At 44.7% G+C, this 12,719-nt stretch overlaps 1 protein-coding gene across 2 annotated transcripts in view; it reads left to right on the top strand.

Moving 5' to 3' along the window:
• The window catches only part of Prkce (protein kinase C epsilon), a 522,558-nt gene that overhangs the window by 478,584 nt on the left and 31,255 nt on the right, over positions 1-12,719 (top strand). For both annotated transcript variants that reach the window (XM_070025515.1, XM_070025513.1), the window contains exons 12-13: positions 5,313-5,451; positions 9,247-9,435. In XM_070025515.1, coding sequence (XP_069881616.1) covers positions 5,313-5,451; positions 9,247-9,435 — 328 coding nt within the window. The remainder of the gene's footprint in view (positions 1-5,312; positions 5,452-9,246; positions 9,436-12,719) is intronic.

The raw sequence follows: 12,719 nt of genomic DNA on the forward strand, positions 1-12,719 counted from the left end.
TTTACCGGTCTTTGTTTTTACTTTCAGACCCCTCTTTCTTTTCCTTCTCCAAGAAAGTTGCAGGAAGACAAGTTTTCTCTGTTAATCTCTTGAAATCATCTCTTAGATTTTTATTTTATTGCTCATCAAATAGATTTTTTTAGAACGTTTAAAAGTATATTGTTTAGGGAATTTCCTTTCTTGATGTCTTTTGGGTTTCTGGAAGAAGTCTGCACTCCTGCCCCAGGGGAGCCCTGGTTATGCCATCCTGCTTCTAAATCAATCTGTTCCTGTCAAGGCCTGTGACCTCTTGCCCTCTGTGGTTGCCTTCTCACCATGGAAACTTCTTTTCCCAGCCCAAAGGAATTTAGATACATGGATCAAGTGAAGGTTCTAATGCATGCATCTTATGTTATATCTAAAAGGTGGTCACTCTGAGTCACATGGTCAGTGTCTTATGAGCCATGAGATCTTTTAGCCTGTTTTCTTATTTTACAAGGTAGGTGGATGATGACAAATGTTAGTGAGGTGAGAGTGGTCAGAATTCCTGTCTCCCAGGGAGAAAATGTCAGAAGACACACCAGGCAAGCACGCCCTTTTCTTTTACCGAGAGTGTTGCTCCCAGTCCTCTATTTGGTTTAATGATCTGAGCTAGGCCATCTTGGAGCCATGATCACTGCTTAAGACTTATTAGAATGATAGTGGTTCATCAAATTTCCTGCCAGGGATATTTGGTAATGTCTGGAGTTGTTTTGAGCTTCACAACTGGAAGATGGTACTAATGGCATCTAGAGACTACGGATGGTATTAATAGTCTGCAATGCACAGAACAGCCTCAAGACAAAGAAGTATCTGGCTCTAGATGTTAATCTAGCCCCAGTGTACTGAGGTTGAAACACTCTCTACTAGATGAAACCCAAAGGGCCTGCTCCCATCCTCTTGCCCACAGTCTGTATCCCTTGGGTCCCTCTGGCAGCTGGGAGAGGAAGTGTGATTTCTGGGAAATTCTTTCCAGTCTCCTGAATAGTGGGAAGTATAGTAAGGCAGCTATCCATTTAGATGGGGAAGGTTATGATAAAGTTATTCTCCTTGAGCAAGAGATGTTGAGAGTACCCCTCCTAAAATCAAATTCTACCCAAAGATGTTTATCACCAATATTATTTCGCATTGTTGTTGAGATATTAGTCAATACAACCAGACAAGAGAAATAAACCAGAAATATAAAAATTAAGATAATTTACTATATTGGTAGAGAAAAAATAGGATAATCAAGAATCAGTATAGAATATGTAGCCAGACAGAAGATATGATATAGGGAATAACTTCATTTACACAAAGGATTTTGAAAAAGAGAATAATACCTAAGTGGATTCTGGTGTAATTAACATACACCAAACAACAGTGCCTTAAGTAAGATATAAGATTCTTTTGCTTTCTTCTTGTTGTTGTTCTTTTTTCTGTTCATTTGTTTGGGGATTTCTTGGTGCCAGTTCTGGGACTTGATCTCAAGGCCTGGGCATGGTCTAAGCTTTTTTTTTTTTTTTTTTTTTTTGCTTAAGGCTAGCACTCTACTACTTGAGCCATATCTCACCTTCCAGCTTTTTGGTGGTTAATTGGAACTAAGTGTCTCACAGACTTTCCTGCCAGAATGACTTCAAACGATCCTCAGATCTCAGCCTCCTAAGTAGCTAGAATTACAGGCATGAGCCACCACTGCTAAGCTATAAGATTCTTTTTTAATGTGAAAGTCATCTGACCATTTCTTGGGTTTGGTCCTCGTATTTGTGATCTAAGGTGGCTACTGGAACCCAGCCATTCAGGACACATGAGAGAAGGAAAGAGAATGAAAAGGAAGCTCCCCTACCCTGCTTTTTTTTTTTATTGTCTGTCATCGGGCTTGAACTCTGGGCGTGAGTGCTGCCCCTCAGCTTTTCAGCTGAAGGCAAGTGCTCTACTACTTGAGCCACAGCACCACTTCTGGTTTATTGGAGATAAGAGTCTCACGGAGTTTCTTGCCCGGGCTGGCTTTGAACCATGATCCTCAGATCTCAGCCTCCTGAGTAGATAGTATAATAGGTGTGAGCCACTGGCGCTCTCCTGAATGCCCTTTTTTAAAAAAACAAAAAACAAAACTTCTCCATATAGAATTGGCTACAATTTGGTCACCTATCCACACCAAGCTCTAAGGGACTTTTAATTCCAGTTTACAGCTACTTGGCTTAAAAAGAAAAATATCAACGTTTTTCTGCCTAAGGAAGGGAGGATTTATATTAGGAAAATTGGCAATCTGCCATAAAAAGCAACAAGAAATATACAAGATCTATATGAGATAATTATTAAAATGCTCCAAAAGAACACAGAAAATACTTAACAAATGGAAAGAAAAACAGCATTATAGAATAGGAAGACTCAATATCATAAAAATATCAATTCTCCCTGAGTTAATTTATAACTTTGAGCATGTTCCCAATAAAAACAGTACCAGGAACTTTTTAAACTAGACATACAATTCTAAAGTTCATATGGAAAAATAAACAAGAATAGTCAAGAAATTTTGAAAAAGAAAGGCACCAGTTCTGCTGGTGTTAAACATAATAAACTTGCAATAATTTAAAATTGTTGTCTAGAAAATAGTATAGAATAAAGGGTTCATAAAAATTCTAAGTGCATCTGGAGATTTAATACAAGTTTTTAACAAAGGTCACAAGAAATTGAGATAGCAGAGGGAAATTCTGAGGATGTGATTAGAGGCCAGAGTTCAGGCATTCATGGCAGGAGGTGGGAAAGAAGCTTGTTGGCCTGGGACCTCCCTGGGTCACAGCTAGGGGCAGCTCCCTGTATCTGGCCCATATGTCCTACAGGCTCAGCAGGTGCTTACACTGGAATGGTGGCTTCTTATTAAGGAAGAAGCTAACGCAGGAATCAAAGGGATGCATGGTGTACATCTTAGTTCAATTAGGGGTGGGAGAGGAACAGACAGAAGAAAAACTTAGAAGTCCACCATATCTAGACTATCTCTGCAGTGTGGGAAGCCTTGGAAGAGACTAGGGCAGTGCCTCATGAGCCCCAATTCTTCCATTTGGCAGTCTACAGCCACAGAAAGGCCAGATTCAGGCTGACATGGAATCTTTGGAATCTATTCCATTTATACAAAAATTAGAGCAAGTTTTTGCTGTGATTTGACAAAGGCTTGGTGTATTGTTTTTGTTGATTTGTTTTTATCAAGTTAATGATGTTGGCTGGCACTGGGTGGGGGAAGGGGGATCAACTCAAGGCTAGAAAGCAGAATAGGATAGTTCAGGGTTGACACACCAGCTTTGGGAGCAGCAGAGCCCTGATAACTTGGAAGAAATCATTTACCTCCTTCCTACCTCTGCTCTGTTCTGCAAGGATAGTGTCTTAACAAGGCACACCTTCCCTAACTCAGGGCCTCCCTAATTCAGAGCACAAATGTGATGCTTGCTAAATCATGAGATGCTCTCATAAATTCAGTCACATAAAGAAGCATTGTTCTTGTTAGTTCTGTGATTGCCACTGCCATTAGGGTCTTTTGTGCATGCTGTGTAAACCTTGCAAAAGCAGCTCTGGATATTAGAGCACAAAGGGATATGAAACTCAGCTGAACCCAGATGGCCAATCTCCCAGTGTTGGAACACCTGCAGATGGGCATCCAGAATGTCCAAGTTCTCCCAACTTAGTCTTCCTGGAGATAGAGAATGGAGCAATATCACAGGCTTTCAACTCATCCACGATCTATCCTATTAGTCTTTCTCATGAGGCTGCAAGCAGAATATGTCATCCTGATTTGACAGTCAGCTCAGCAAAGAAAGTGACTACACCAGGGCCATGCCACAACTAATGCTAAAATCCCAGCCCAGCATGCACCCCTGATTTCCCATCCTCCAACCAGAGCTGGACCTTGACCATACACAGGTCAGGGGCCAGGACAGGGGCCAGGAAGCCCAGCTCCAATGGCTCCGCTTTGTCATGTCCCCTGTTCTTTCTGCAGTTCACAAGCATTTGCTTAGAGCAGCACATTTTATATGCTTTCTTCTTTCTCAAGGAGTCCCAGCCATACGCGGAAATGGGGTCACAGATGCGAGGCAAGGAGGCCTGAGAGCACTTCCTGCCCCACCTCCACATAGGCCTGGGTCCCTGGCAACGGCTTGAGCTCAAGTCCAGATGACAGCAGCCATTGCATGCAAAGTGATAGGCCTTTCTTTGCACGACCCCTTACTCAAGAGTAGCTGCTGAGGAAGGCCCAGGGCGGAACCTCCAACCAGACAGTCTGGAATCTTCTTCAAGGCCAGACTTGAGCTTTCTAGGTTTGGGTAGTAGGGAAATTCTTACTCAGAATCCTAGGTTTCGCATACGATTTTACACAGAATTTCCAAGTGTAAAATAGGCTGCAAAGAAGCCATACTGGCTTAAGGGCAGCATTCCCTGTGGCTGTCACCTTCTGCACAGAGTCATCTAGGCCTCTTAGGTCCAGGTTATTTCAACCAGTGTGCTTTCCGTCAGCCTCCACTTAACCGGCTGTTCCCAGAAGCTGATCTTGCACACACATTGGAGCCCTGAAGACACTGCTCCCATTGATCTCAGCATAGATCTGAAACCCCTCTTCCTGACATTTCCAGCCGAGATCTTCGAGGTTGCTTCCAGCACACCTGCCTTGCCTCCTTGTTCTCTGGTTTCCTCATCACCCTTTTGCATCCACCTCCTCTTCTATCCAATCATCAGCCTCCAATTCAAGCCTGGTCCACATTGCTGACACCAACTGGCCACGAGCTCTCTAACTGCCTGCAGCTCATATAATTGATGCCTTGAGTAGTAATTCCCAGTTCTTGGTGGTTTTCTCTGATTTATTGCCAATGACATGGGTTAACCTGGTTGCCTTAGTTGATTAGAGGATAAGAATGAAAGATTAGCTTCCTTTTTCTCTCCTAGATATACAGCGTATAATGAGACTTCCATAAGTGGCTACTATTAAACTCAACAGTTGTTTTTACATTTTGATGGAACCCAGGCCATATTCATGCTAGGCAAACACTCTACCACCAAGCTACATCCCAGCCTAAACTCAGCAGTGTTGGTACATTCTTTAAGCTGGGTTAATTCCTCCCTCTTGCTAAAAAGATGGTAATACCACTGGGGGCTGACCAACAGTTAGGGGAGAGAGCCCCTAACTGAAGTTGGTTTGGGGTGTGTTGAACTTCCTCCAGGACTTCCTTTTCTGGAGGTTTCCCTAGCTTATGTGTGTGTATCTCTCCAACTCAGAGAAGACCATATCAGGATGAGTGAGATTCACCTTGTGCTCTTGGCCTGTCTTGCAGGGATTTGAAACTGGACAACATCCTTCTAGATGCAGAAGGTCACTGCAAGCTAGCTGATTTTGGAATGTGCAAGGAAGGGATTCTGAATGGTGTCACCACCACCACATTCTGTGGGACTCCAGACTACATAGCTCCTGAGGTAAGACCCTTGTGCAAAGAGCCACCTCCTTAGGACTAGGGATGAGTCAGAGGTACAACACCATGTACTGGGCTCATTGAGTGGAACTGGGAGAAGACTCTGGAACACCAGGATGGATTCTAGGAGGGAGAAACAGGAAGAGGAAAGGTTGGCTGGTTTCTTTATATGGATGTGGTAGTGATGGGAGAAGGTGGATGAACTAAGAGTAACAGGTCATTCCCCATATCTGGGGGAGGCCTTATGGGACATCCTTCCCTTTGCTGTAGCCCAGAACCACCAACAAAACTGACTAAGAAACTTAACTAATGCCATTGTTTGCACTTCTTCCTCATCAGAATAAAGATGCACCATTCAAAAAGGCAGCAAGTCGTTTCCTCAGCTTTAATTTGCCTGCCATGGAACCAGGAAATGTTTGCCATTTCCATTGTGATGGCAGTTCCACACCATGAGCACACAGGATAGAACAAGAAATGGACAGAGCAGAGATGTCATTGTGAGCCTCAGCAACAGCTTACCTTGCATTACAGTTGTTTGGATGTTTTGCCTAACAAATATGAAGCCTTTTGTTCAGTCCCTAGTCACACACACACACACACACACACACACACACACACACACACACACACACACACACACACACACACACACACACACACACTACCTTGATTCTGAGACACAGAAGATGGGAAGGTGTTAAGCGTTGCCCATGAGGATGCGATATCAGCACACTGGAATTTCATGTCCTTTGTAAAAGCATTGTTTGGACATCTAGACACAAAGAAATGTGGGACTGAACCAGATGTGGGTGGCTTACGCCTGTGATCCTAACTACTCAGGAGGCTGAGAGTTGAGGATTGTGGTTCAAAGCCAGCCAGGGAGGAAAGTCTGTGAGCCTTTTATCTTCAATTAACCAAGAAACTGAAAGTGGATTTGTGATTTAAGTGGTAAAGAGCCAGCCTTGAGTGAAAAAAAACTAAGGGACAGTGCCTAGGCCCTGAATTCAAGCCCTGATACCAGCACCAAAAAAAAAAAAAAAAAAAACCAAAACAACACTTGACTGCATCACTGAAATGAATATAAGGACTTTCCACTTGGACCTGCTTTTCTCATCTTCTTCCTTCCTTCTTTATCATGAGCATGCTCAGTTCCAGAGTCAAGGGGTCAGCAGCCAGTATAGTAGCGGGGAACCCCACCCAAGAAAAACATTCACTTTACAATGAGCACAACGCCCACTCAGCTTCCACACAAAGCCATCCACTGGCAAGACTCTGATGTCTGCTCATAACAAGGTCCAGTCACCCTTCCTTTCCATTCTGTCCTTTGCCCACTGTGCAGAATCACCACGACACCAGATAAGACAAACAACTTTGATCTTATGGCAGGAAGATGACAGCTGAGAGAGAGAGAACGGCATTGCCAACTTTACCAAGGGCTAGCGGGAAGATGAAATGAAGTTGTGCCTCTGAAACACTTAACAACAGTGCTCGGTCCATAGTGAACACCAAGAGCGGGCTCCCCTAATTACCTTCTTCATTGGCTTATGTAATAGGGCAGGAAAAACAGTCTTGAGAATTGAGACTCGGAGTCCCAACTTAACCAAAATGCCCCTGTATGCCCTTGATGAAGCCAGAAAATGTTCTTCACCTTTCTGATGGGAATTATAAGGCCTGCCCTACCCATCTCAGCAGGCTGTTTTGACAGCCTAATAGGATTTAAGCATGGGACTGCTTCAGAAGATATAAGCCTGTATTCAAACAGGAGAGGCTAGCCCTGAAACCAGAGCCACGTTCTAAGGCATCAGCTCTGTTAAAGGGTTCTCTTCCTGCCCTGGAGGAGCCCTCTGGCATACCTCTCTTTTCTCCATGCTTGGCCCCTGCTTCCCAGGAGAGGGCCAATAGCCTTGGGCAACTTCTGAGGTCATTGGCTCCTCTCTCCCATCCCAGCTCTGACCCACTCCAGGGGCTGGCTGCCACATCAGGTCCCCCCCCCCTTCCATGTATGCAAAGCCTTGCCCTTGTTACCAGCTCCATTGCTACGAGGCTGATTGGGACATAGATAATTAGGGCCAATCCTGAAAAGGAATTTGACAAAAGATGCCACCCAAGAAGACTCTGACAGGACCTGGGAAGATTGGATATGGCCACTGTGCAATTTCCACCATCTGTTCTGAGCACACACAAGCCACACCCTAGAGGTACAGGCCTCGACTATTCCACATCCCTGAGGCTAGAGAGTACACCTTTGTACTTAGAACTCTTTGAGCACAGGAGTTAGCAGAGTACACTGGTTAAAGTATACCCAGTGATGCATGTGAAATGTGAGCTGTCTGCACTGGACATAGAAGAAAAAGAACTAAGCAACCCAAAGACAGCGATGGGAAGGGAGGAATGAGAGGGAAAGAAGGACCAGCCTACACTAAGCAAAAGGGAAGAAATATAAACATCACCTGATGTGGAGGAAATAATTGTATTGTCAAAGCTCATAGAATTCACAAACTTCATAGATCATGATAATGACAAGTTGCCTTCTGAAGGTTAAAATGTCTTTGTGACTTTAACTAGGTATCAGTATTCCACAATATTGTGAAATATGTGAAATTTATGTAATCACCTAATCTCAATGTAAAAAAGAAAAGAAAAGTGAGAGAAGGGATGGGTTAAGAGCAATGGGTGACAATGTTGTCAGGCACCTTGTATTCATAGACTGTTTTGTAGAATGGGAACTTCTTTGTACAACTTCTTAAAGATAATAATAATAATAATAAAATGTTAAAAAAAAAAAAAAGAATTGTGAGCTGTCTCCCGATGGGCAGTCATATCAGTGGGCACTGAAGAATCTAGAACCTTTACTTTCTGGTGCCTTAGAGATGCCCAGGGGAGTCAGTTGACCATGGAAAAATAATTTTTTAAAAAGTCAGTAGTAAATGGGAAGTGCCTGTAAACCTAAGGAATAGGTAGAGTCTTAGGATGTCAGAGCATAGGAGAAAGAGCTAGAGAAATCAGGGAAAGAGAGGGGATGGCTTTTTTTCTGTCCTTCCAAAGAGTACAGGGCATAAGTAAATTCGACATTGTTACCCTTGAAGGAAGATGGAGCTGTGGGGGCAGTGTCCGTGCAAGCAGGGCGCCTGTTGTGGGCTGTGTGTGAGGAGAAACCTGAACTCATGGCGTGCCAGTCACTTTCAGCTTGCATGGGTCTGGTGGAGTTTGCAGTTTACTCCCCTGACTCTGTGCCTCATGTCAAAATATGCATTTTAAAAATATGGTCCTAGCAGGATACCAGTGGCTCATGCTTGTAATTCTAGGTACTCAGGAGGCTGAGATCTGAGGATCTCAGCTCAAAGCTAGTCCAAGAAGGAAAGTCCGTAAGACTCTTATGTCTAGTTAGCTATCAAAAAGCTGGAAGTGGTGGTGTGGCTCAAGTGGTTGAGCCTTGAGTGAAAAAAGCTAAGGAATAGTACCTGAGTTTAAGGCACAGGACTGGCACAAAATACTACATAGTAATAGTAATATGGCTTCAAATGTAAGTCAGAGACTAAGTCTAATACTCAAAGAAATAGACATTTTCCACTACTGGAGGCTAGACTATTGATATGGACTTAGGGGAGATAACAGACTTCCAAAACAAAGTGCCTCACAAATTTGGTTCTCTGAATGTATTAGTTTAGGCCATCCCTTGAATAATGCAGCTCTATTATGTGAAAACGGAGGCATAGACCTTCCCACAGGAGTTTGTGGTGGGGGTGTTGGTGGGATGAGGACCTTCAGTGGTCTCTGACATTGTCTATTTCCTGAACAGATCCTGCAGGAATTGGAGTATGGCCCCTCAGTGGATTGGTGGGCCCTGGGTGTGCTGATGTACGAGATGATGGCCGGACAGCCCCCCTTCGAGGCTGACAATGAGGATGACCTATTTGAGTCCATCCTCCATGATGATGTGCTCTACCCCGTCTGGCTCAGCAAGGAAGCTGTCAGCATCTTGAAAGCTGTGAGTCATTGTTCCTTCACCTGTTGTTCAGCTCCCTGGGACTCTTGTCTTATAGATCTTCACATGTGCGCTCTCTCTCTCTCTCTCTCTCTCTCTCTCTCTCTCTCTCTCTCTCTCTCTCTCTCTCTCTCTCTCTCTCTCTCTCTCTCTCACACACACACACACACACACACACACACACACACACACACACACACACCACATGCTTTTCTCCTTTTCTCTTCCCCACCTCTCACCACTATGTGAGAATTCACAGCTGCCCCATGGTGGGGAGGGGGTGTTCAGGCAGTTCAGGCAGGGTTTAGAGGCTACCACTGAGTATACAGCCCAGAATGATTATTCTTGTGGGAAAGGAACAGCATGTATGTGTTTCTTGAGATGGCACACTGTGCACATGACCTTCAACATCTCAGAGATGGCAGAGCCAACTCAAGTCCACTGATTACACTTGGAGCAAGGTCTTTCTTCCTCATCTGCCACCTGGGATATGTCTGTATTAAGGCCTAAGAAGGGGAAGAGAGGCGGAGAGGAAGGGCAGGGCAACATTTTCATTCTGACTGCCTTTCTTCATCCTCACACCCTGCTGCCATGTCTCCCATAGTGGCCAGCAGGCTCTGCTGCCTCTCTCTCTGCATGTCATGCTTCATGCCCTAGTAAGGATTAGCCACGATTGCAAGCTGAGGCTAAGGAAAGATCTCCATCTTCAATGTAGTATCCATGGTCCTATATTAGACTATGCCTACTGCTTGGCCATTCTTCTCACTGGCTGGACTCAGACCACACTTTGTGTAGGTCCTTCCTACACCAGCTTTCTCCCTGACCGTTCTCCACTCTCCTCTTTTTCCTAGGTACTTCTCCTCCAGGTCCTTAGTGGCGATTCTGCCAGCTTCCTTGCCCCAGAGAGAAGCTCCAATTATAGGCTCATAGTTTGCTATACTTATTGTAGTCTCCACAAATCCAGTCTTTTGGGGATCTCTGAGTGCCTTTCCAGCCTCTAGCTCCATGAGGCAGGAAACATGTCTCTTGCCATCTATCCCCATTTCAGAATGGGGATATTCCTACACATCTGTAGGAATAAGGGGGGGGGGTTGATGGGCAGGTGAGGAGCACTTGCCCCCTCCAGTGCTCAGTGCGGTCTCAGTATCCAGCGATGACTCTGAGGGCTGACTTTTCCCCAGTTCCCTGTCTTTCAGGAAGGTCAAGAGTTGAGAGGAAGGAGGTATCATCCAGCAGAAATCTAGCTTAAGGGATGAGATTATCCAACTTTTCACATGAAATTCCTTTTGTTCTTAACAGATGTGGTAACTCGCTTCTGTAATCTTAGCTCCTAGAGAAGCAAAGATCAGGAGGATGACACTTCCAGGCCAGCCGAGGCAAAATGTTCTCAAAGCCTCCAGTCTCAACCAGCAAAAATCTAAGCATAGGGTTGCATGCTTGTCATCCTAGCTGCATGCTCCCAGCTGGTCAGGACATAATCATGAGTTTTCATTCAAAAAATGATTGGAATTGTGGCTGACGGCGTCATGTGCCTGCTGCCTAGCAGAGGCAAGTCCCTGAGTTCAGACCCCAGGATTACCATCAAGAAAAACAAGCTCTTGGTTTTTTGAGTTTATATATTAAAGCTTTATATATTTCATGATTGGTTTGCTTGTCTCAATGGGTAAGAATGTCACATGAGCTTCTAAAACAGCAAAAAGATAAAGATGGAACACAGTAAAATGTCCCTGTCTTATTCCCATCTGTCCAGTTCTCATGTTCTTTACACCATAGGTGGGTCTTTCTTTAGATCTTTATGTGTCCTGCAGTTACTGATTCTTATGTGAGGCGGTACTACATGTTTGTCAATTTCTGCCCCATGAGGGAACCTAGTCTTTCATTTAGTGGAGCATCTCAGCACATGACCATTTGCTCTGCCTGTACTTGAATCTGCAGCACAGAACAGCTGCTAGGTATGTGGCCCACAGAGCAGAGGACTCTCCTGGGGCGATTTCCCGGGAGCGAACAACACAGGACTCTAATCCTGTTCCACTTCTCAGAGCTGTAACAGCCTCAGGTCAGCAGAAAGCCTGAAGAAGACCCTCGGCACCATAGGACACTGTGCCTAGCAGACACCAGTCTAGTCAATCACCCAGATGTGCCTTTGTGGGCACAACAGTGGAGCCCTTTGATTTCCTATGACACAGAACAGATGCTCTCTAGTGGAGGTGATTCTGCCACCCCCTTTACACACACACACACACACACACACACACACACACACACACACACACACACATCAATGTCTGGAGAATATTTGAGAGTGACACAATGTAGGGCTAGAGGTAGTTGCTATTGATATATTTAGGGTACTGAATAAGCTTAACAGCTTACAATACACAGGACAGTCCCCCCTAACAAAGAGGTATCCAGTTCAAAGTGTCAGCAATGAGGTTGAATAACTTTGACCTGGATAGATATCAGAAGTTAGAGGTCACGCTAGACTAATGCTTCCGTATCTTTGAGAAGAGCCTCTGGCTCAGGGGAAATGTCTGGACATGTTCCTACTAGCCCATGCTAGCCCGATCTTTCGCCTCCCAGAAGAGGGAAGCAGGAAGAGCTATGGAAGCCCTTGGCCTTGAACTCTCTGCTTCCTCACGTTGTCACTTGATTTTAGAGCTAGACCAGGATATCTGTAAAACTGACCTCAGAGCTGTGTCTCTGAGGGCTGCTACCTATGTGAAGGTGGCACTGAACTCTACAGAAGGCTATTTGCATCACAGATTTATACAGTGCACAACCTCTGCAGCAGCAAGTTGCCAAATCACCCTGCCTTTCTTTCTTAGCGTGGTGTCCTGAGGCCCTGTGTTTAGCCTTCTGTTCTGTCATCATGGCCTACTAAGTGCACACTAGAAAGCAGACACTGAGCCAGATGCTGGCCAGATGGGACTGATTTCTACAATGCAAGCCCACCAAGAGAAGGAAACATTTAGACAATTTAGATATCAAACAAATATAGAGCCTCAGGCACCAAGTCTGGGGAAGCTCCACAGAGGAGGCAGCTTCTTTTATTTATTTTTTTGGGGGGTGGGGAACAGGTAGGAGATTGAACTCAAGGCTAGGGTAATAGCCTTTAGCTTTTTTTACTCAAAACTGTTGCTCTACCACTTGAGCCATTCCTCTGCTTTCAGCGTTTTAACAGGTTAATTGTAGATGAATGTCATGGACTTTTCTGTCCTGGCTGGCTTTGAACCAAGAACATACGATCTCAGCCTCCTGAGGCTCTAGGATTACAGGCATGAGCCTCT

The sequence above is a fragment of the Dipodomys merriami genome, unplaced genomic scaffold (assembly GCF_024711535.1).
Source record: "Dipodomys merriami isolate MVZ:Mamm:240054 unplaced genomic scaffold, mDipMer1.0.p SCAF_17, whole genome shotgun sequence".
Taxonomy (NCBI): Eukaryota; Metazoa; Chordata; class Mammalia; order Rodentia; family Heteromyidae; genus Dipodomys; species Dipodomys merriami.